Source organism: Mercenaria mercenaria, chromosome 16 (genome assembly GCF_021730395.1).
Source record: "Mercenaria mercenaria strain notata chromosome 16, MADL_Memer_1, whole genome shotgun sequence".
Lineage (NCBI taxonomy): Eukaryota > Metazoa > Mollusca > Bivalvia > Venerida > Veneridae > Mercenaria > Mercenaria mercenaria.
In genome coordinates, this window is record NC_069376.1 from 51,480,215 (window position 1) to 51,505,512 (window position 25,298).

Here is a 25,298-nt window from a genome sequence, read left to right on the forward strand (position 1 = left end):
AACCAGTCCACAATCGGAAAGTTCGTGATATTCCGTAAGCAGCAACGGAAATTAGCATCAAAATGGCCGACCGCGTAGCGAACGTCACTAATTAACGATTTTTGTAGTGTTTATTCCTTGTCGTTTTCTTTTTGTGTAGCTTCATAGAAATCTAAATATGTCAATGATAGCAAAGAATCGAACGAAAAGTACTTGGACGCCGTTGAGTAATGACGAAACAAATAATCAGGTAAAATACCATCCTTGACAGGTGCCTGAGCTTGTTTTGTCTGTTTATGCAAGTGGGTGGGGAATGGTAAATACGATGGACGGTGTATACTCTGCGTGGCATTTGTGTCTAAAAGGGCGGATGGACCCTAATTAAACTTAAACACAGGCTGACAAAAAACAATGGCAGTATTTTTGAGTAACAAGCAGTACAAATCACATGAAGATCTTGTCAAGGCGGTATTCTCGATATCGACATTAGGGATAAAATCCTGTTTTCCGGTATGTACCACTAATAAACGCCCATTCCCCTTTTCACGGTGAGGGGGGTAGCGGCCATTACGCTACATGGCGGTAGTGTTTAGATTATCCTTTTTTAAAGTTTTAAACAAAGAAAATTAATAAAAAAAGTATTGCAGATTATCATTAAACATTGTTGTAATTAAGATGTAGCAAAAATATCCTCAAAGTTTACTTTATTTTTGAAATTTTATCTTTTATTCTACACTGCCTCTTCCGTGGCTTGATACCGAAGGTGTGAAATTATTTGCATTTTTCAAGGTAAACAGATTATTTTTGCAAAAAAAGTGTTGCCAAATTCGTAGAATAGTATTTCCATTGTGAGAAAGTAAGAACTTTCATAGATTCTTATCTTCTGGCAAAAATAATCGCCACGGTCTTTATATCGGTTAATATCACCAGCCCCCCTGACCCTATGTACGGAAATACCGGAAAACAGGATTTATCCTTAATGTCGATATGGTCAATTCTGTGAGAGTTGTGTTTGAGGGGGCAGATGACTTAAGGTAGCTCTGCATGTACGATTAACCACAAGTATGGCATAGAGTCATTTATAAGGATATCACATCCCGGCACAACCAGTTTCCGACCGCTTAAGATGTTTCTGTTTAGTTTTGTTCACATGCAAGTCCAACTTTTTGGTTTATTGCCTCATACATTATATCGGCATAAATGCTGTATAAGCATACCATTCAAGTTTCATGCTGAATCCCTGGCATGATCCCTAATTTTGAATGTAATCAGTAGGAAGTCATGTAGTCCAACTAATTGACTACGCGAGTCGTAATATTGTGATAATTTTTGCAAAGGTCAATATCTCTCTCCACGTACAAAATAGGAAGGACCTTTTCTGTGGTGAACCTTCTGCAAAGATTATACGCAGCAATTTTAAATCACATTTTAACTATTAAAAAACAAAAATATTAGTGAAATATTTTAAGATACCTGGAAAGAATATCCATTTTTTCTTACAAGTTACATTCATTTGATATTTACTGTATGTGAATAAACGGCAAAACACGAGTTTGTCACTGTTTTAAACAACACACCTAAAGTTTACAAATATTTTACATGGCTCCGCTTCGTGTCATATGTGATTGATAACAACCAACTGCACTGTCAGCTGTACTACAGTGTAATGGCGGACATGTAAATACAGCGAGGTAGCCAAATAAAACATATATACTATATATATAGTGTTTACATTTTATTAACGTGTTTTACTGTTATGTTTAAACATAAAATGATTCAGTTTTATTTTTTTGTTTTATGATTTCATCGTTTAAGTATATTGCCTGATTGTGTTTTTACCTAAATCTATTTTCACCACAGAAAAGGTCTTTACTGGTTTTGACATAAAGAGAGGGGTTCTGCCCTATCACGAAAATACCTCAGAATCAGATCTGAAGTCAAATTATTTGGACTAGAAGTCATGCTGAAAATTTGCAACCTAAATCCTTATTAATCCAACTGTGTGTGGTATTTTCGCTCAAATACAAAAAAGAAACAGCACTAAACTTTTACTGTAGTTCATTTTCACCATGGCAAACAATTAGGCACGGTAAATAATACTGATTTCCCTAATCAGTAGAAAAGTCTATAAATTGAACTCTCTAACATCAAAATCAAACTATATAATCCATTATTGACAACATAGTCTAAAATTGTTAACTTTGAGCATGGTAATTGTTAGAACTGTTCAACACTCTAGTTTGCCATATCCCTTTAGCTTTTAAGTATAGTGTGTATTATTTATCAAATTACTGGTAGGCAATACCGTAATAGGTTGAATTTTTTATAATATTTTCTTGAATCACCATTAATAAACTTTAAATAGGTGCGCCATATTTCCTAGTATTTCCTGGGAACTTCTGGTATTTCTTGCAGCCGTAGAAAATATGAGTATTTCCTGCTTAAATGCAAACCCTGATACAGTGTACTACTCTTATACTTTCTCTAACCATTACATGTTAATTTTCAGATATTTGAAGAAAGAAAGGTGCTTATAAACAAATGGGTGAGTATTACACTTTTCAGTAGAATTCTTTTTCAACTGAATGTTTTTCTCAACTTGTGTGGAAGGGGGTCGGTGCCTTTTGGAGGGGGGGAATATATGACACAGCGGTTCATGGGGGCATGCAGTTGTCACAAGTATTTGATGCATTACTATTAGTTGAAGTTTCGGGAGATTTCATAGCACTAGGCCTAAAAAGTAAATAAGTTCTTCACAGTTTAGTGTCATAGATATTTTACCCTTTATGCTATGTATGACTTAATTACGATTGTGAGACATTGCAGCCATGGTGAAGGTATGTCATAGTTTTAAGAGGTGGCTACTTCTTGTAGTCAGTTGAATTTAAAAATGGCACGCTGTTTTGCAATATATACAGATCCCAAGCGCTAATTTATGAGGCTTTGAAATTATTAAAGTAAGATGGAGCTATTCCTTCCTGTCATATTTTCTCAAGTCTTATTGATATGATTATTATGTATTGTCAATATTTTGTCACATGGTATATTGATTTGTCTTGCAATATATCAATGTATTGTCAATTTTTGTCATGTAATACATGTATTTCAATGTGTTGCTATGATTATATTTTGTCACATGATATGTCAGTGTATTTTCAGTATTTTATCATGTGATATATATCTAAGCATTGTCAGTTATTCGACACTTGATATATCGATGTATTATTAAAGTTTTGGTAAAAAACATTCCTATTTACAGTATTTCTTATGTATGTTGCAGTTTGAAAAGTGGACACATGATCAGAGGAAGCAGATTTTGGAGGACTTGATTCACAAATCTAAGATACGTGAGAAAGGCTTTATACGCGACTATGTAAAGGAACACATTCCAGCGCTGAAAAGAGACTTTACCCGGCATGTGCCACGAGTTATTTCAATCTATATATTCTCTTTCCTTGATCCAAGAAGTCTCAGCAGATGTTCACAGGTATTCATCTAACTTCAAAGTTCATATAAATGGGCAAATTTGTCTATGTACAGAATGTATGGTGTAATAAGTTGCATAGCCGCAGTCGGTCAATAAAGTCAAGTTTGTTGTTTGGTCACACCATTGTAGATCAGATCATAGGTCACTTTCCTGCTTTTTAATAGTGGGTGGAGACTCTAGATCCCTTCCTGCCAACCAGGACTTTGTTTTAGGCACAGGCACGCATCTTAACCCTTATCCTGCTAAAATTCTATAATGAACTTGTCCATCTTTCAATTTGGACAGTACCATTAACAGTTAAAAGGGGTGCTTACCAAACAAGATCTGTTGAAGAACAGCAACGCTCGACTATTCAACAGCCTTGTCAATTGAATGATTACAAAAGTCGAAAAGGGGCATAATTTTGTAAAAATGCGAAACAGTGTTATGGAACCTGCACAGTGCTTATCAGCTCATGATAGTAGACAAGTGTGTGTGAAGTTTCAATCCATTCCCATTAGTGGGTACTGAGATACCAGCTTACATGTACATATAAGAATTTAACCAAAAACTTGAAAAAGTTGAAAAAGGGGCATAATTTTGTAAAAATGCAAAGTAGAGTTATTGACCCTTTGCACTGCATGTCATGTCATGACATTGAACAAGTGTGTGAAGTTTCAATCCATTCCCATTAGTGGATACTGAGATACCAGCTTACATACAAAAACTTAACCAAAAACTGCTAAGTGGAAAAAGGGGCATAATTTTGAAAAAATGCAAAGTAGAATTATTGGACCTGCACAGTGCATGTCAGATCATATCAGTGAACAAGTGTGTGAAGTTTCAGTCCATTCCCATTAGTGGGTACTGAGATACCTTCTTACATACGAAACCTTAACCAAAAATTTCGAAGTCGAAAAAGGGGCATCATTTTGTAAAACAGCAAAATAGAGTTATGGAACCTGTGCAGTGTAAGTCAGTTTATCACAGTGAATAAGTGTGTGAAGTTTCAATTCATTCCCACAAGTGGTTACTGAGATACCAGCTTACATACAAAAACTTAACCAAATCGGGACGCTGCCGTCGACGCACGAGCGAGTCCAATAGCTCTACTGTTCTTTGAATAGTCGAGCATAAAAGATACTGACTGAATGGCGAACAGTGCAGATCATGATCAGACTGCACAGATGTGCAGGCTAACCTTGATCTATACTAGTCGCAACTTGCGGCAAGAATCGATTGTGTCCAGCATGTTAACCAGCTGGATGGCTTACTCACTTGACAGCCTAAGCAGAGCTTAAGTCTCTTCTAAAACACTAGAAAGGTATGACCTGGTATGTTAAATTTACAGCAACTGAGTATTTTAAAAACATTTTAAACAGTTTAAAATATGCATTACTGGTATAAAGTTTGGAGTAAATATGTTTCATAAAACACTGAAAATCATAAACAAATGAAAGTTCAGTCCAAATTTGAAAAACTTGACATAAATATTAAGGCTTGCTCCTATTCAAGGGGGCCTCAGTGGCCGAGTGGCTAAGGTTGCTGACTTCAAATCACTTGCATTTCATTGATGTTGGTTTGAGCTTCACTCTGGGCATTGAATTATTCACGTGAGGAAGCCATTCAGCTAGCTTACCTGAGGTCGACAGTTCTACCTAGGTGCCTGGTCGTGATGACATTATGCACGGAGGGACATCTGGGGTCTTCCCCTACCATCAAAGCTGGAAAGTCACCAATTCTAGGCTATAATTGTGTGGGTGCACATAAACCCAACAAAACAAAACAAATTCAGTGATTATTTCAGTTGTATTAATTGTCGTGGTTGTTTCAGGTATGTTGGCATTGGAAATATTTGACTGAACTGGACCAGTTGTGGATGCCGAAATGTGTTAAACTGGGTTGGAACCTACCGATAATGCCTGGGCAGTATGAAGTGGGTGTATGGAAAAGGAATTACATTGAAAATATCAAAACACTTCAAATTATGTTCCCAAGAGTAAGTCTTGTACTTGGTTTTTCTTCCATTAAATGGATGAAGATATAAAATATTTTTAAAAACGATGCAAAGGCAAAATTTAAGTACAGTCAAACGTGTTAAAGACTGCTTCTGAACAGAGACCACCTGGCTCTAAAGACCACATGTTTTGTTTCCCATTTTTAACATAATGTATTTTAACCTTTGAATAAAGACTACCTCCCAATAAAGACCACATTTTGGCTCTCCTAAGCGTTTTCTTTATAGACAGGTTTGACTGTATAAAATTTAACTTGTCTTAGCAGTCACATGTAGTAAGGATCCACTTGCCTTAAGCAGTCAAATTGTGTCACTTATTGGCATTTAACACTCTTAGATTTACATATACCTTAAAAACACTTCTATTTAATTTTTTTCTGAATTTGTAAGAACATTAAATCTTCTGCTCATTAGTGAATATCTGAAGCTGTATGTGTTTGACCTGGAAGTCAGTATTTCCATAGACATGTCAGTATTGTGGATATGAAATGAGTGCACATGTAGTTTCCAGACTGAATTTTTTGAACAAGTTAAATAAAATTATGAATGCAAACCTCTAACAGGCGCAATATTCTTTTATTCATCAAGTTCAGTAGATTTATTACTGAGACTACATCAGTTTGATGAATAATTACTGTGTAACACTTCTTTCTTGATAAGGTTAATGGCAGTAATAAGTGTATTTTAGATTTCTTTTGAATTTTTGTTTTTATGCCCCCGAAGGGAGGTATATAGTTTTTGAACCGTCTGTCCGTCAGTCGGTCTATCGGTCTGTCAGTCTGTCAGTCTGTCAGTCTGTCCTCAATTTTCGTGTCCGGTCCATATCTTTGTCATCGATGGATGGATTTTCAAATAACTTCGCATGAATGTGTACCACAGTAAGACGACGGGTCGCGCGCATCTCCCAGGTCCGTAGCTCAAAGGTCAAGGTCACACTTAGACATTAAAGGATAGTGCATTGATGGGCGTGTCCGGTCCATATCTTTGTCATCGATGGATGGATTTTCAAATAACTTGGCATGAATGTGTACCACAGTAAGACGACGTGTCGCGTGCAAGACCCAGGTCCGTAGCTCAAAGGTCAAGGTCACACTTAGACATTAAAGGATAGTGCATTGATGGGTGTGTCCGGTCCATATCTTTGTCATCGATGGATGGATTTTCAAATAACTTGGCATGAATGTGAACCACAGTAAGACGACGTGTCATGCGCAAGACCCAGGTCCGTAGCTCAAAGGTCAAGGTCACACTTAGACGTTAAAGGTCATTTTTCATGATAGTGCATTGATGGGCGTGTCCGGTCCATATCTTTGTCATTCATGCATGGATTTTAAAATAACTAGGCATGAATGTGTGACACAGTAAGTCGACGTGTCGCGCGCAAGACCCAGCTCCGTAGGTCAAAGGTCCTAAACTCTAACATCGGCCGTAACTATTCATTCAAAGTGCCATCGGGGGCATGTGTCATCCTATGGAGACAGCTCTTGTTCTTTCAAATATTGATGTATCATAATTCTCTCCAATAAATTTCAGAAACATGCCAAATTAGATCTGTCAAAGTTAAAGGACCACACAAGGAGACCGCCAAAGTCAGCTAAGCAGCCCAAAACAACACCATGGCGAGGCTCAGATCCCGTACCTAAGGACACATGGAGATACAATGTACTGGAAAATAATGACGTCGTAGCTGATGTGAAAACTCTGTAAGTCTTTTAACAGCTGGGAATTAATGTTCTGTTACTGAGGACATAGGAATGTTTTTGCAATTTTGAAGTAAATTTATCCCCTTAGTAATACATATTTATTGAATAAGAAAAGTAAGGGATTACAGTGGAATCCCTCTAAACCAAATAGCCTCCAGACCGGAGTAAAATTTCAGTTTGAAGGGGTTTTCGGTTTAGAGAGGTTTTGTTAGTGGAACGTGTGCTACTGTACATTACATAAATAGTACTGTATTTTCCCCACGTTTTGAGACACATAAAAACATAAAAAATCTTCTTGTCCAAAACCGCAAGGCGTGGAGCCTTGATGTTTGGCATGTGACATCTTATGGTCCTCTATCAAGATTGTTCAAATTGTGCCCGTGGGGTGAAAAGAGGCCCCGCCCCGGGGGTGACAAGTTTTACATAGACTTATATAGTAAAAAACTTTAAAAATCTTCTTGTCTAAAACCACATGACCTAGGCCTTTGATATTTTGTATGTAGCATTGCCTTTTGGTCCTCTACCAAATTTGTTCAAATTATGCCCCTGGGGTGAAAAGAGGCCCTGCCCTGCGGGTACCAGGTTTAACATAGACTTATATAGGGAAAAAAATTAAAGATCTGCTTGTCTGAAAGTTCAAGGCCTAGCCATTTGATATTTGGTATGTAACATTGCCTGGTGGATCTCTAACAAGTTTGTTCAAATTATGCCCCAGGGGTCACTTGTTATAATTATGAGTTATATAGGGAAACATACTTCAAAAATTATCAAGTCATATTTCCTAGACTGTTTAATTATAATTACCTGATGACCCAAGTGATTAGGGATCACTTGACTGTGACCTTTACCTACTGACCTACTTTCTTGTTTTTTAAGATACAGCCTTGAAATTTGGATGACATGTACAGTTTTGCACACCAATCTTAAAACTGTCTTTCAGTGACCATGAATGTGACCTACTGACCTACTTTCTAATATTTTAGCGTCAGTTTGCCATTTGAAACTTGTGGCTCATATTACTCAGGTGAGCGATTCAGGGTCATCATGACCCTCTTGTTTTTAAACTGTGCCTAACGTCACAGCCAAAAAGAAAAATGCAGCACATCAGCTGCCCTTTCATGTCAAAGATCAAAGGTAACATAAAATTAAGGTTTACAAAATAGATGATTATAGTGTGGCACCAATGGATAATTCTAATTGCTTAGCATTAGATACATGTATATTTGAAAATTACTTATTTTCCATGGAAACATTCAGACGAAAGAAGAAGTCCTACGCACCTGAGGGTAAAGAGATATCGAGACATTCTAGAAGCAAGGTGAAATCAGGACAACACATTCACAACACAGAAGTCCGAAGATCTCAGTCATATACTGTAAGTACTCGTAGAAAAACTATCAGTTTAGAGCTTGCCATTTAATTAAATGTGAGTCAGAGGTTCACAAATGATCTTATATCTACAGTCATTTGTTCTCTTTTTTTTTCTGAGCATGGAAGTTGTGAGCTAATAAATTCATGAACATGATAGTGAATCAGAGTTGCATGGTTCTTTGAAGAAACGGAGGATTCTACCCAATTGATTTCAGCATAGTGACATTTCCGTCTTTCTGTATATTGGAATGCTGCTATCCTACCATGTAAAAGAACGAATTAATTTTTAAAGATTAATATGAAATTATCACTATTTGAGGGGAAATCTTTGTGGATTTTTGAGGTTGCATCAGTTTGGTAGATCCAAATCACAACAGAAAATAATATTTCCTCTATTGATATTGAACTAAATTGAAAAATTGATGGACCACAGAAATATTAAGTTAAGCTGAAACCATGAAAAGTTCTCGTGGATACCCAAAGGGCTATTAAGGGTCTTCCTCCAAAAGATTGAATATAGCCATATGACCTAAATTGTGTTTCTACGACTTAAATTCAGACAGGAATATTCTTTAATATTTGCAGAAGCTTGTCAGCAGTTCACCAGATCCTTTGAATGATTGGGGTGGATTTAACACCCTGCCTGTTGATATGACAACTGGAGTTATGCGCCCAGCACCTGTATACTCACCACCACATCCAGTACCAGCAAAGAGACCGCAGATGTCTGCAAGAACACCAAGAGATCCTCCAAGTATGTATCTGGAGTTTTTAGCTCACCAAAACTTTGTTCAGGGTGAGCTATTCGTGTAGGTGAACAGTATGTCATTCATCTTCCTGCATCAACATTTTACTAAACCTTTACCCTCCTAAATTTATAAAATGGACCTGTCTATCATTCAATTTGGGCAGTACCATTTTTTAACAAGGGGGTGTTCACTGAAAATTTACTGACTGCATAGCGAATAGTGCAGCCCATGATTAGCCTGCACGGATGGTCTGCACTGGCCGCAAAGGCAGAAACACTTGCCAGCAGCTGGCTTATAGTTAAAGATTTTCTCCTTTGAACCTACAGGTAAGAATTACACCAAATTTTGTCTAAAGTATCCAGGCATTAGCCTCCCTCAGGTATGTTTACCAGAAGTAAAAAACAGAAAATACGTTCAAATAACTTTTCCGTATCAAACGCTTGATGGATCTTTACCAAACTTGGTTTGTAGCATCTTTATGTAGTCGTTTCTAAATTTCTTTCATATGAATCAGTTTAGCTCCTTTTAGGGTCCACCAGAGCTAAATATAGAAAACACCTTTAAAACTAATTCGACTCAGGAAAAACTTAATGCATCTTTGCCAAACTTGGTCTGTGGCATCCTTCTATAGACCTCTCAATCCTTTTTTAAAGGTTTTGCGTGGCCTCTTTTAGCAATTACCTGGGCTAGAAGTAGAAAAAAACAACTTATAAATAACTTCTTCTCCATGAACCATTTGATAGATCTTCACCAAACTTTCCTTTAGCATTCTTGTTTGGTCCTCTCTCAAATTTGTTCAGATGGTTTTGCTTTAAGGGGCCACCAGTGCTAAAAGTAGTAAAAAAATATTTATACAACTTCTTATAAACCACTGATAGATCTTTACCAGAGTTGGTCTGTAGCTTCCTTGTTTGGCAAAATTTTAAAATTGGCTGTTTGTTGTTTCTTCAACAAACTTTGTCTCTTGCATCCTTGTGCCTTTCTCAGTTTTGTTTGAATTGATTCACTTGGCCCCTTTTAGGGGTCACCAGAGCTTAAAATAGAAAAAAAATAAATGTGGTTTACACTTAGGTATGAAATTCATGTCGGTTTTTTTAAGTATGTGATAGAGGCCTTCAGCTTTCACACTATGCATGCCCATGTATTTTATATCCGAATGTAAACTATTAAGCTGTGATTTATTTCTTAAAGTTTTCCAAAGAAAGCGTGTCTCATCTGCAGTCTCAACTTTATATTGAGATATTTCCATCATGGTGCAGGATGATAATAGTTTGGAGAACATAGTTTTGAGATTGTTCTCAAATCTCCAGAATCTGATTGGTTGACCCCTTTTAGGGGCCACCAGAGTTTTTTCGGAAACTTTAAAAACACATGAAAATATGTCTCTTAGTCTCTTAGTGGCAAAACAGGGTTATGAATTTCCTGCACCTGACCTGTATGGCATGGTCTCTTTTTTAAGTTGTCTGCTGACAAATTTTTAGTTGTGACAGATATCAAAGGAAAAAATACATTTAGACAATGAAATTGATGGTGTTTCTATGTAATCAGGTTATGATAGGGTATTTCTTGATAATGTTGATATCAGATCTAATTCATAACAATTTGTATAAGAGAGTTAATGTTGTGGAGAAATATTCCACATCACTTATATGTTTAATATTTTCTTTTGCAGCAACAGACCTGTTTCCAAAACAACCATGGAATGTTCCACAAAAGGATTCCGATGATGAACTTTGACCCCTGCAGAAAATTTTCTAAACCAGTCTGTGATTATACTAGAAAAAATACAGAATATATATAGACAAGTGTAGGAGGAATTGATTGTATTAAATGTGAACTTGGACACCTGCAGAAAACTTTGTAAAACAGATTATTATTGTAGAAAAAAATGTAGAAATGGAATTAGTTTAGTAAGTCTAGTCCAAGGTTATAAAGCCAAGTTTGGATGGAGACCATTCTCAAAGCTCTGGTCTGTGATTGGTTGATTCTGAATTAAATTTTGAAATTGACCAATAGTAATTGTTTTTTAACCTAGAACTAAACCTTAGAAAAGAATCAGAAAATGTTGTATACATTATGTGGTCATATGTGACTCAGGAATTCAGGTACATTGTGTACTAAGTGCCTGATTTCAATCAGGCCTGTATATGTGTTGAAAAACTATAATAAAGTTTATACAAGCTTTGTGATGTATTAGGAATTGTTTCAAGCATAATACATTGTACACGCAAACATTTTTTTTACAGAAATGCGAAATGTCAGAAATTGGGATCATAAAAGAGACTAATTTTTGGAAGTTTCTTTTGATTAGATTTTTCAGTACAGTCTTGTATCAAAATATAAATGTTTTTTTTCTTTGTTCATTGTGAGTTAATTTCATGGATGACCACCTTACCAGAACTTTTTTAACTGCGCTGGTACATTGTATTTTTTTTTTTATGTGCCCACCATAAAAATGGAAATTGCATAGTGTTACCCTTGTCTATGTGTGTGTACAGAGTATCTTGTCTGGTGAGTAATTTTGTTGTAACATGGTGGGATTTTGATAAATCACAACACAAAATGTCCATCATAATATGATAGTTTCAGTGAGTTTGTCATATGCAAGAACCAAGTTGGCAGCTTCAAGGTCAAGGTCACAGTAAGCTTCTTAAGTTGATTCATTTTCCATTATAATTTGTATTGATAAGTAGTCGTTTGTATCCAATCCAGAGCTTTGCAGTTCATGTTGGAAATTGGAAATACAGAACAATTCTGCATTATAGTTGGGTCATTTGTTTCCTATGGACTTATTCTAGAAATAGCTGTTGTACTGTGATATTTTACATGTATTTTATGAGGTTTTATGTCTGTAGTTTTATATTGAAAATTTTTGATGCAAAATTGATGTTGGAATACTGAAGTCACAAATACAGACATCATGATTTCACTCAAATTAAAAGGGACTGGACATCCGATGTTAGCTAAAAATGATCTTTCCTTAAAATTTAAGTTTGGTCATATTATGAATAGAATATGAGTTATTGTTTCTATGTTAAATCAAGAAAAGTGTGAGCCGGGAATCGCGCTGGTTGCCTCTGCAATAAAAACTTTCCAACTATCTTGACAAATACACTGCGGAGGAATTTGTACATCAGCTTTTATATAAAGCTTTATAATCGAGGCAGTTAACCTTTGGTACCCCGGTACAAATACTTTTTAATTTTGAATGGAAAAGCTAGTAAAACAACTTATTTGCATGTGTTTCCATAACATATAATCTGTCAGTAACTAAGGTGTAAAGTCTTCTTTGGAAATATAGCCATAGTTTCCTTTCATTGATGTCGTACAATCTGGAGGTCAGTCCCTTTAAAGTATTTAATGACTTGATTAGAATTTACTTAGACAAGTTATGAACTTTTTTAAACTTTTACTATCAAGTACACGAATTGCCAGTAATATATATTGGTAATAGCAGGAACTGTACTCATAAATACTGATTTTTGTAAATAGCTTTAATGCAAGTCATATATGTTTCTGATAACTTTTATGTTTTATTTATATATTTTAAGTTATTGTAAGAATATAGAATAGAAGACATATTAAAGCTTGAAAGTTGTTTGATTTGTTGGTATCAAAGTTTACTTACACAGAACTTGCAGCTGGATCAGGCTTTGGTGTGCTCGAGTTTCTGCCCCAAACCAATCAAATTTTGTTCATCCAGAGGCCACTTAGTAAAAGAAATTTAGAATACAGACACTGTGATGTCTCCGATATAATTAGTGAATAGTGAGTTAAACAAGCATTTTTACAGGATAACTTACCAATTTGAGATTACAAGAGAGCAGTGGCCATTGGTATCTGGATTAGTCCCTCTATATGATATGAATTTTGGTGTTCTATATAGACAATTCCTCTGAGGCAAAGGGAATCAGCTACACCCGTGAGTTGTGGTTCAGGAAATCCAAACTGAGGCTGAATTTTTCCTTCAAAAACAAGGATCAGCCATTTTTTGTCATATCTCAAACTAAGGATGAGATTTCATATTTAATGTCTCACTGTACAGAAAAATGATATGGTGTATTTCCCATACTGTGTACAATAGATTTAGTGAACTGAAGAATAAGGCATAATGATCAAACGCAGATGAAGAATCAAAAATAAAGCTTAAGACTGGTGTGAGACGGGCGATGCAAAATAAGTTCATCTTATTTGGAATACTTTGTCTCAAAGGTGAGGAAGAATCAGGTCAATATCTCTGCCATCCTTTAAAGGATTTTAATATTACTTAGTTGAAAATATTAATTGATGCTCCTCATATCAAGATGACTTGTCATACACAACTACCAGATCCCCAGCTCAATGGTCAATTTCACACTTGGAAGTCGATGTTAACAGCTTTATTTTCCTGTCCACTCAATGACCACCATTCATCAAACATTACTTGGCACAAGTGTTTCCGGGAGATGATGTGTTGTGCCCAACTCCTAGACTTCTAGCTCAATGTCGAGGTCTCCCTTGGAGATCCTAGGTTTCATATCCGGTCCAGAACTAATCTATTAAGAGATTTTTATGCTACTTGGCACAAATTTTCCCCGTAATGATACAATAGTGTTTTGTACAGTACTCAGAGCCCTAAGACTGTTTTACCTAGGTACCCATCTGTGCCTGAAATAATACTCCGAGATACACCCATGGTCTTCCTCCACTACAAAAGCAGGGCAGTAACCATATGATCTAACATTATGTAGTGTTATGTTAAACCCAACAAGCAAAATATAATGGTAAGACAGGTGGCGAAACAGATGGGATAAAGTGATTCCATTAAAACCAAATCAAAAGGGATATAAAAATATATCTCTGAACCCTACTGGATAATATAATGTGTAGCTCAACTAATTCATTTAATTTGTAAACTAGTCAGTTTTGTGTAAGGAACTTGTGGAATAGTTGATCACGTTAAAGTTTGACTGGCAGATAATGACACAATCATGTGAATTTGTTTACCATAAAAAAATGTGCAATAAAATGATTTTGCAAGTCCATGCATTAAAATGAATTAAAAATAAACAGAAAAGCTTCAGAAATGGCTTTAAACACATTAATACGTTTTTCCTAAATTCAGTTTCCCTGGCATATCTTAACTGGTATGAAAGTAATATTTTGATCTGGTATTTTGCATTAAGTTAAATCTTCATGATGAAGCGAAACAGCCTGCCAAATGAACATTGTGCTGAGCTGGACATAGACTATTTTAACAAGGTAGGTCTATATCAACTCAGTTCGTATACTATTACCCACTGGCAGTAAAAAACAACAAAATATAACATAAACTGACATCTGTGATATCCTTTATTTCATACAAAACATGACATTTTATCACAACATAACTATGATGACTACATTAACTGAACATCTATATGTAAATACATTGCACTAACCAAATTCATACCTGAAATTTTGTTTTGCATAAAATGATTAATTCTGTTCAACATAAATATTCATTGTACATTTCAGAATTCACAAATAAATACTAGGTGTGGTTATAAAATATCAACATGTTGTATTAAGTTTCCTTATTTAAAACAAAGGTCATAACCCTTATATTCATATTTTAAACATGTCCATACTTCAAGCAAAGATCATGGCTTACACAAGCAAGGTAAAATCATCCATATCTCATGCAAAGGTCATGACCTCCAAAGCAATACCTAAGGCAGTTCTGCATGTTCAGATCGAAGATTTTTCTATATTGTAGAATTTTATTAAATCCAAATTTCTCAAAAAATCAGAAAGTACTATGAAATTTCAGCAAGTAATAAATATAGGCTTGTGTGCCCGATTGTTTGCTACACTGACTTGAAAAAATTTGAACTTTAAACAAATTTTCATAATGGAAGTCCATGGGAAAATCACAATTTTGATATCATTTTTGCAAATAGAATTTTTTTCTACACTAAGTCTTGATTTTAATGAAACTTCTCACAGGTATAAATCAACATAGGTTCTATAATATGGTAAAATAAAATGTATAATTTTTATGTCCATGTGCTTGTTTCTTGAAATCTATGCCCATGATTGAAGAGATATTCACATTTCAAGCTGATTTCAAAACATTATTTGGACTTTTTTAATGTATCATGTTTTAACACCGTATTTTATCTTTAAACAGATAAAACATTGTTGTTTTAATAAATTTACTCACAGATTTTCATTTCCGTATTCAGAGTCCAGGCTGTTATTCAAATAAACGACCTTACACCATTACTTCACACGTAGAACTACTTAAAAGTAAAGGTTATGACTCCATATCCATACTTCAAACAAAGCTCATGACCTCAATATCAATACTTTAAGCAAAGGTCATGACCTCCATATCCACATTTCAAATAAAGGTCATGACCTCCATATCTACCAAGCTAAGGTAATGATCTGCATATTCATGTTTCTTGCAAATGTTGTGACTTGCATATCAGTTTTTTTTTACCTGAATAATGATTCTAGTTTTGTGTCAATATACTGATGTTTGAAAACTTAACAATAATTACAGTAATTTCGAATCTTAATAAAAAAGAAAGTTGTGAATACATTAGGCGTAAAAAAAAATAAATTGTTTGTTTCCAGTATCCCGACCTACCCTAAATTTTTGGCCCGACCCTAAATTTTTGGCCCGACCCTAAATGTTTTTATAGTCTTGGAGAATATTTTTTTCAACTTTTAATAAAAAGTAGCAAAACTGCACTTTTTATGCTTTAAACATGGCCAGTGATGTTAGAAATCAACTTACTAATGCTCTAAAGGCATAACCCACTAATTTGTATTCATTTTTTGACACAAAAATAATTTCCGAAAAGTCAATAAAAAAAAATTAAAAAAAAAAAAAATTCCGACCTACCTACCCTAATTTTTTTAGCATGTTACCGGAAACAAAGAATTTTTTTTTTAGGCCTTACCTGTGTACATTAAACTGGCACTGCGTAAATATGAGTCATTAAAAATAAAATACAAATATCACAAATAAATACAATCATGGAATGGATGCATTCACCTTTGATGGTGATATGGAATAAATGCTTAGAAAATGACTGACGACAACAACAGCAAAAGGTTTTTATCAAAGTATCAAGTACAAAATATGCAAAAAAGCCCATACACAAATTCAGTAGTAAGATATCATAAGACTAAGTGTAGAATCTGAAATGGAATGTATACAACCTTTATTTCTATTATGTAAGGAATGTAAAACCAGACATTGGACAACCATATTTTGGAGATATTTTGTTTACAGTAAATTTTAAAATAATTAACCCTTAGCCTGCTGGCGGCAAAAGATTCTGCCTTTGCGACCAGTGCAGACCAAGACCAGCCTGCACGTCCGTGCAAACTGATCATGATCTGCACTGTTCACTATTCAGACAGTGCCCATTTTAACAGTTAATGGCACTCTCTAAATTGAAAGATGGACAAGTTCATTATAGAAATTTAGCAGGGTAAAGGTTAACTACGGTACCATATTTGGTAATATTCACCAACAATACAACACCCATATTTAAAATAGTCAAAACCTTTACCCTGCTAAATTTCTAAAATGGACTGGTCTACCTTTCAATTTGGGCTGAACCATTTATCATCCAAAAATTTACTGACTGAACAGCATGATCAGCCTGCATGTCCTAAAGGCAGAATCACTTGCCACCAGCAGGCTATAGGTTAAACTATCAATCATCATTATTTCTTAACAAAAAGAACAAACTATGAGATCTGAATGCTTATGAACATGAAATCACAATATTAAAGTGACATGACAAATAGCAAATCTGCAGGGAACAGGTCTGAGATTTTCAATACAACTCCAGAAAAGCTGTTTTCTACATTAGTTTAATTTAGGTTCTGCAAAGCCTATCAAATAAGTCCTACAATGATAGATCAAATGAGGCCCTACAGAGAATAAAATGAGGTCTTACAAAGAGTATCAAATGTGGCCCTACAAAGATTTGAAAATGATGTCTTGAAAAGTGTGTCAAATGAGGCCCTGCCCCAGAAGTGTATCAAATAAAGCTTTGCAAAGAGTTTTGAAAATTATGTAGTGTGCAGTTTATATTTGTGTCCAGTTTATCTGCCTGATTTCTCATCCTAACCAGAACTGAGATCCATTGCTGAATAAATGCTTAAAATAAACAGTGAAATCACACCTTTTTCTGGTTCAAGTCTAAATGGGTTTATCATCAGTCAAATCTTTTAAAACTATATTCAACCTTCCTATCGAAGGTATTTAAACTTACCCACTCTTACCTAAAAAAAAGAAACCAAGAGCTGTCACTAATGGTGACAAATGCCCCCACAGCACCTTGACCTTTGACCTGGTGACCCCAAAGTCAGTAGGGGTGGTGTGCTCAATAAGTACTATCAGCATGTGAAGTTTGAAGGTCCTGGGTGCAGTGGTTCACATGTAAAGTGCCTTCATGCAAAAGGTTAACATTGGCCCCTGAGACCTTGACCTTTGACCTGGTGACCCCAATTTCAGTAGGGTTGGTGTACTCATAAAGTGCTAGCAGCAGTTAAAGTTTGAAGGTCCTGGGTGAAGTGGTTCGCGAGTAAAGTGCCATTATGCAAAAAGTTAATGTTGGCCCCTGTGACATTGACCTTTGACCTGTTGACCCCAAGGTCAGTAGGAGTGGTGTACTCAATATGTACTATCAGCAGGTGAAGTTTGAAGGTCCTGGGTGCAGTGGTTCGCGAGTAAAGTGCCTTCATGCAAAAAGTTAACGTTGGCCCCTGTGACCTTGACCTTTGACCTGGTGACCCCAAAGTCAGTAGGGGTGGTGTACTCTATAAGAACTATCAGCATGTGAAGTTTGAAGGTCCTGGGTGCAGTGGTTCGCGAGTAAAGTGCCTTCATGCAAAAAGTTAACGTTCGCCCGTGACATTGACCTTTGACCTGGTGACCCCAAGGTCAGTAGGGGTGGTGTACTCAATAAGTACTATCAGCATGTGAAGTTTGAAGGTCCTGGGTGAAGTGGTTTGCGAGTAAAGTGCCTTCATGCAAAAAGTTAACGTTGGCCCCTGTGACCTTGACCTTTGACCTGGTGGCCCCAAAGTCAGTAGGGGTGGTGTACTCAATAAGTACTATCAGCATGTGAAGTTTGAAGGTCCTGGGTGCAGTGGTTCGCGAGTAAAGTGCCTTCATGCAAAAAGTTAACATTGTGATGAACTAACTAACTAACTAACGGACGGACGGACAGCTGAAAACTAATATGCCTCCCTTCGGGGGCATAAAAAGTGCTCATCCGTTCCACTGATCTACCTAAATTATTGTTAAAAAAATACCCTGAAAAATTCAATACCAAATGTACATAAAATCAAATCAAAACATTTTATAAATAAAAAATCCCAAATTAATACTCCAGAAAAACTGTGTTCTATATTTCTTGCAACAGAACTTCCCAACTACTACTGAAAATCTATTCCAAAATTCTTGTAACAACATTACAAAACAGTTCCAAAAATCACTGAGGAATTCTCCAAGCTGTTTGTGGTCAATAAAACCTGGTTATTTAAGTGCAAAATAAAACCCCTAAGGAATTACCACACCTACTTCCTGTTTAAAATTCTTGTGGATTTTGTGGCCAAGTCAAACCACAAAATTAAATACAAATAAACAAACAACATTCCCATATAGTTCATTTCAATTAGATTCATATTCGCACAAAAAATCAAGAAATTTCATGTCTGTCCAATAAAATTAATAATTTTAACGACACACGGAATTTCCCAAGCTATTCATGTTGAAAAACTTTTTATTCAAAGTAAAACTTCTATATCAGGAGGAAACAAATTTCTGAATGTAGATTTAATATTTTTGATGTTAATGATCTATATTTGGTTGAAGACACTGGTATGTAAATACGATTTGTAACTACAGGTACATGTGGACTTTCCACAGGTACACATGTACTGTCCCCTTCCTCCAAATATACAACTTAATGTGGATTTCATACTGGAAATTACGCATGTCTTGCACAAACTCTGAAGCTCCTAAATAGGATTAGGAGAAGAAACTATCTGATTAAATCCATTGCAAAAGCAAAAATCTTTTCATGATTCTAAACAACAAGAGCTGTCAGTGGACAGCGCGCTTGACTATTCTCAGTGCTTGATAGTATAATATAAGCTATGAGTAAAACTATAACATTACAATAAGCATATTCTAAGTCAAAAAAGGGCCATAATTCAGTCAAAATGCTTGATAGAGTTGCCTCCTCCTTTTTACAGACTGGGGTCATGATGGTAAACAAGTATGCAAAATATGAAAGCAATATCTCAATGTACTTTGAAAATATTTGGGGTGGTACGCAAACTTTAACATTTGTGTGACGCTCATGCTAACCTTAACCCTAATGCTCACGCCGACGCCTGGGCAAGTAGGATAGCTCCCCTATTCTTTGAATAGTCGACCTAAAAATGGATAAAAAATTCTCAATCAACCATAAAAGTTTAAATACTCTCTCCATCCTAAATAACAATGGACAAGACACTCTCAATCCATTGTATAAGCATATTATATTCTCATGATAGGGCTTTTCAATAGGGAACCATGATACATGTATTATGACTGCCTCTGCCACCATTACATTTTTGATCAGTTTATTTCATACATCTTTGTTCATAGAGACTAGAGTGCTGAATGTAAATGATTTATGGTACGTAATGTATAGGCTAATATATACACTATAATGCATTTTATGCAGAACTGTTCATGTTCAATGAGATTTACAGGCAAATAAAAGGACGTTATTATGTGTGGGAAATAAATATATAATATGGTTGAAAGACAAATTCAAGTTCATTGTCACTGGAGAATAAAAGGTGCTAATTATGTTGGGGCAACATCTGTTTAATGTTTGATCCATCACATTCATAATATGGTTTGTCGTGATTTTCTTTTTGAACTGACAAAAAAACAAGTTATACAATTTGCTTGAACAAATCATCTGATGCCTATATAATGTACATATATTTTTAGACCCAAGGAAACTCAAACACCAATATCTTGAACTCTCGACCAGAGTATGAAATGATGTCGGTCAAACTTCGTTCTCTTGAACTCAGCAAAGTTCCTGTATAGTGTATATTGTGGAATGGCTTTAACTACTATAACTCAAATTAATTTTGCCTTTCCTATCAAGTTTGAGTGAAAAAAAAAATTTGACTGTAACATTACTCTGTAAATTAGGTATAATGAGAGAATGACAATGATAGATAGATATATATATCTATAATTTAACATGGATAGCATTAAATGATACAGATCATGAAGTTTCTGAATAATGGCTAAATTCCTCAAGTATTATCTCACACAGATCTCCAGATAAAAAAGGTAAAAAAGTACTTATCAAAATAAAATAAGAACATGTAAAATAAGATAAGTAAAACAGAAACTGTACCAATGCACAAAATATAACACCTAAAAAATTACAAATAAATGTACACTGTGATGTGTTTGAACAAAACCATGATCAGGGTTGCCACTTAGTTGAGAAAATAAAATTCCCTGACTTTTCCCCAACTAAACCATATTTTTCACTGACCATTACAACCATATTTTTTTCGGCCTCCTCCTCCCCTACAGCCATCCAATCCACTCTTTTACATTTATTTTGTTTCAGATATCTTCCAAATTCTAAAGTTAACATAAAACGAAAATGATTTAAACATATTTAAATTAATAATGTTAATACACAATTACACAAAAATGTGTTTGGAAATACTTATAAATACTGCTTGAAGACTTCCATAGCCACTGAACATTTTAAACAGTGTTTGGAAATACTTATAAATACTGCTTGAAGACTTCCATAGCCACTGAACATTTTAAACATCAACCCGAAATTTAATTTTCCCCTGACTTTTCTAAAATTTCATTTTTCACTGACCATTATCAAGATTTCTGTGACAATTCATTGACCTTGAAAAAAAATGTTTCCTGACTTTTCAAGGAAAGTGACAACCCTGATGATTTTTTTTGTCTCAACCAAAGAATATAACTTCAGGAAGCACACATATTTCATAGGTGTTGTACATAACACCTGCTAAATGTGAAATAGTATTCTTCTAACAAAAGTTGTTAAAACATTCAAATAATGGAAGCACTGCAAAAAATAATTTTGTATTTTTTGGGGTCGTTAAAAGCAGGATATTTCCAAAATAGAATGGTCTAGAAACTCTTTCATAAAATCCTTAACTATCCCTCTAATTTCATCTCTAAGGAAGACACTACTTAATGGAATAATAAGTCAAGAAATGAGCCATTTTGCAAAAGTAGTTCTATATAAATATTCATTTTTAAACAAAATAAGAAAAACAAAATACTCAAGAATAGGTTGTGTTTATTGAGACTTTAAAAGTATTTATTTGGTAGTAATATCATTTCATTGTAAAAACTAGGGCCATTATCACTTGCGAAAACTTTGCAGCCTAGCAGCAGCAGCCATACTAACAATGTCTGGTTGTGGTTAATTTATTTTGACAGGACTTTTACATCTTAAATGGAGACATTTTTTTTTTGTAAAACAAAAGAACTATTAATTCTTTTCCTCTTTTTCATTAAGACATTTTACAAAATAGCTGTTCATAACTTCAGAACAAAATTCTCTCATTTTGAAAAATAGTGGATGCTTGTATGCAGTCACATGATCAGGCGAAACAGATTACTTCTCTGTATCAAGACTATTACTAGACCATTCTATTTCTGAAAGACCTTGCTGAAAAGAAGAAAAAATTAGCTTTCCTTTAGTTACTGTTATAAATACGTAATTACTGGCAATTAACGATTCTACACAGCCCTTGTTTACACATAATCACAACTGCTACTGTAAATTAAGTACATTGTACTGGCAAATAATTATAAAATAAATTTTTATGTATAGTAATATCAACATACTGCATAAAACAATTTATTGTATGATAATCCTACAGATCAGGCCAAGCTGGAAACATTCACAGCGCAATATTGGTTTGCCTGCCATAATCTTAATAATTTTTTTGTGCATAACTGATTAAAGAGTAAGACATGATGCATATTTGTAACACATGGTACAAAGAAATTGAAACTGATGAAAAATATTTCCCTTGATGAAGACATTGGCACTAGATTCTATTATTCAAAACAAGAGCCATGTTAGACATGGCTAATTCCCCCGCCGGGCATATTATAATTGAAGGCTAAAGTTCCTGGCAAGTTAGTGTCTGAAAGTATTAATGTTTTTTATAGTAACAACTAAAGGAAGTTAATCTTTTAAAAAAAAAAAAAAAAATTGCAAGTCCACATAAAAATCTTTATCAGGTAGAGATTGGTCAAAATACACCTCAAAATTGGATTTAGCATGCTTGTTGTACTACAGAGAAGTGGTCTCGATTTTTCCCTACGACTAGAAATGAAAAAGTTACAATAAAAGCTATTTAAAGTAACAACAAAGGGAAGTAATTCTAAAGAAGGGAACTGCGCATGACACTTCGTCTCATGATGGTGTATAATTGTGCCAAGTTACATCAAAATCCCTCCATGCATGAAGAAGAAATGCTTCGGACAAAGTCATTCTTGTATCTGACCTTTGACCTTGACCTTAGGCCTAGTGACCTGGATCTTGCGCATGACACTCCGTCTCGTGGTGGTGAACATTTGTGCCAAGTTATATCAAAATCCCTCTATGCAAGAAGAAGAAATGCTCCGGACAAGGTTTTTATTCTTGTATCCTTTGACCTCTAAGTGTGACCTTGACGTTAGACCTAGGGACCTGGTTCTTGCGCACACACTCCGCCTCATGGTGGTAAACATTTGTGCCAAGATATATCAAAATCCCTCCATGCATGAAGAAGATATGCTCCGGACAAATTTTTTTAAGAAAATATGATAAAGGGGAATAACTCAAAAAATAGGCAAGGTAGAGTTATTGTTCTTGCATACTGATTTTCCTCCCAATGTGTTCTATCAGTGTATGAAGTTTGAAGAAAATCCCTCAAATACTTTTGGGGTTATGCTCCGGACAAAATGTTTTAATAAAATATGATAAAGGGGAATTACTCAAAAAATAGGCAAGGTAGAGTTATTGTTCTTGCATACTGCACTTCCTCCCAATGTGTTCTATCAGTGTATGAAGTTTGAAGAAAATCCCTCCAGTTCTTTTGGAGTTATGCTCTGGACAAATTTTTTTATGAAAATATGATAAAGGGGAATAACTCAAAAAATAGGCAAGGAAGAGTTATTGTTCTTGCACACTGAACTTCCTCCCAATGTGTTCTATCAGTGTATGAAGTTTGAAGAAAATCCCTCCAATACTTTTGGGGTTATGCTCCGGACAAAATGTTTTAAGAAAATATGATAAAGGGGAATAACTCAAAAAATAGGCAAGGTAGAGTTATTGTTCTTGCATACTGCACTTCCCCCCAATGTGTTCTATCAGTGTATGAAGTTTGAAGAAAATCCCTCCAGTACTTTTGGAGTTATGCTCTGGACAAAATGTTTTTTGAAAATATGATAAAGGGGAATAACTCAAAAAATAGGCAAGGTAGAGTTATTGTTCTTGCACACTGCACTTCCTGCCAATGTGTTCTATCAGTGTATGAAGTTTGAAGTAAATCCCTCCAGTACTTTTGGAGTAATGCTCCGGACAAAGATCGTTGCGGACGGACTGACGCACGCACGCACGGAGAGCATTTCTAATATCCCATTCGCCTTTGGCGGGGGGATAAATAAAATAACTAACGTAACTTGTGAAATAAGATCAGGTGCAATATCATCATAATATTCAATCTTGTCCTGTTTAATTTTTTACATAATATATACATTTCATCGTTGCAACACAAGTGGATAAAAATAAATGTTTTCGACTGATGTGACAATACCCTGTTATATAAGTGTTACTGACAGAAAGATTAACATTTCCATATGTAATTGAATGAATTTTTAATATTCACTTCAATAAATGCCTATCATCATTAAAGATAGCCAATCTTAACCAAGTTTAGACACCCATGTTTATTCTGTAGAATTGTTAATTTCCATTATGGACTATTTTTTATGAAGTTAACTGTGGTTCGCACAGACAAGTCCTGTATAATCAATCTTTTAATTTGGACATCCCCAAAAGTTCTATAAAATAAATCTTTTAATTTGGACATCCTCAAATTTAACACCCTATAAAATAGCCATTTAAGCCAAAACTACAAATATTTTGCCTACAAAATTAAGTGACTTCAAAGTAAATCATTTGCAACAACTAATTTTACAATTTGAAATCATTTACACCCATGTGTAGTGTACCACTCCTACAATATTTAGTAGATGCTTACATATGTATAGCGATTTACTACAGATGTATAGGGATTTACTACACATGTATAGGGATTTACTACACATAATGTCAGGCCTGGCATTCAATCGAAAAGCAAAAGGCCTGAAAATGTACATTTTTAAGCCTGAAATTTTCTGTTTCTTATTAAATTAAATTAGGAAATTCAGGCAGCCGAAAACCTGAAACCAGGACTAGTCCTGAAAAATCCCAGACCTAAAATGTAAATGGATTTACTATACACAGACTGCATAACAGACTTTTTTTAAGTAGCTTCACTTGATTCATTCACTGCTGGATGTGTTGCTTGAGTCAGATTCTCCCCTTAACTTCATCAATACTTTGGAAGCAAGTTCCTGGACTGTGGCTGGACTGTCTAAACCAGTCAACTTGTTTACAATGGGCTCAATCTCATGATCTCTGAAAGCTTGTAAAAATAGTGGATCTGAAAAAAAAGTGAAATCTGCATAAAACAACATGTCTACAATCATGACCCTACTTTAAACTGCATTTTTCATATTCTTTCTGCTTGAAACTGGACATTATAATTAAAGGGTTTTTATGGGAAGATTCAACACTGTTCTTTCAGTATCCTTCAAACTTAAAGGTACAAATTTTACTTTAAAATACTCTGTTTCTGATAATTTCTTTGGCCATTTTGAAAATTCTCTTTGTAAGGATTATTCA

General features: G+C 35.0%; 2 protein-coding genes across 2 annotated transcripts in view; one reads left to right on the plus strand and one right to left on the minus strand.

Annotated features, from left to right (window-relative positions):
• The first annotated feature begins 29 nt into the window (after positions 1–29).
• Positions 30–12,883, plus strand: LOC123540575 (F-box only protein 16-like). The gene is made up of 8 exons (XM_045325707.2): positions 30–229; positions 2,489–2,524; positions 3,260–3,466; positions 5,280–5,444; positions 6,996–7,165; positions 8,423–8,540; positions 9,122–9,290; positions 10,958–12,883. Exons 1-8 carry the CDS (start codon positions 158–160, stop codon positions 11,020–11,022), a joined length of 1,002 nt encoding a protein of 333 aa, XP_045181642.1. The 5' UTR covers positions 30–157; the 3' UTR covers positions 11,023–12,883.
• A 1,715-nt stretch (positions 12,884–14,598) lies between these two features.
• The window catches only part of LOC123539888 (uncharacterized), a 93,122-nt gene continuing 82,422 nt past the window's right edge, over positions 14,599–25,298 (minus strand). The window contains exon 14 of the mRNA XM_053527069.1: positions 14,599–25,056. Coding sequence (XP_053383044.1) covers positions 24,896–25,056 — 161 coding nt within the window. The 3' untranslated portion in view covers positions 14,599–24,895. The remainder of the gene's footprint in view (positions 25,057–25,298) is intronic.

What these genes read in the sequence shown, in the direction of transcription:
- LOC123540575 (XM_045325707.2), top strand. Translation starts at nt 158, where the DNA reads ATGTCAATGATAGCAAAGAATCGAACGAAAAGTACTTGGACGCCGTTG. An exon ending in GTCTCAGCAGATGTTCACAG is followed by an intron (nt 3,467 to 5,279) that starts GTATTCATCTAA and finishes TGGTTGTTTCAG; the next exon opens with GTATGTTGGCATTGGAAATA. An exon ending in GAAGATCTCAGTCATATACT is followed by an intron (nt 8,541 to 9,121) that starts GTAAGTACTCGT and finishes TAATATTTGCAG; the next exon opens with AAGCTTGTCAGCAGTTCACC.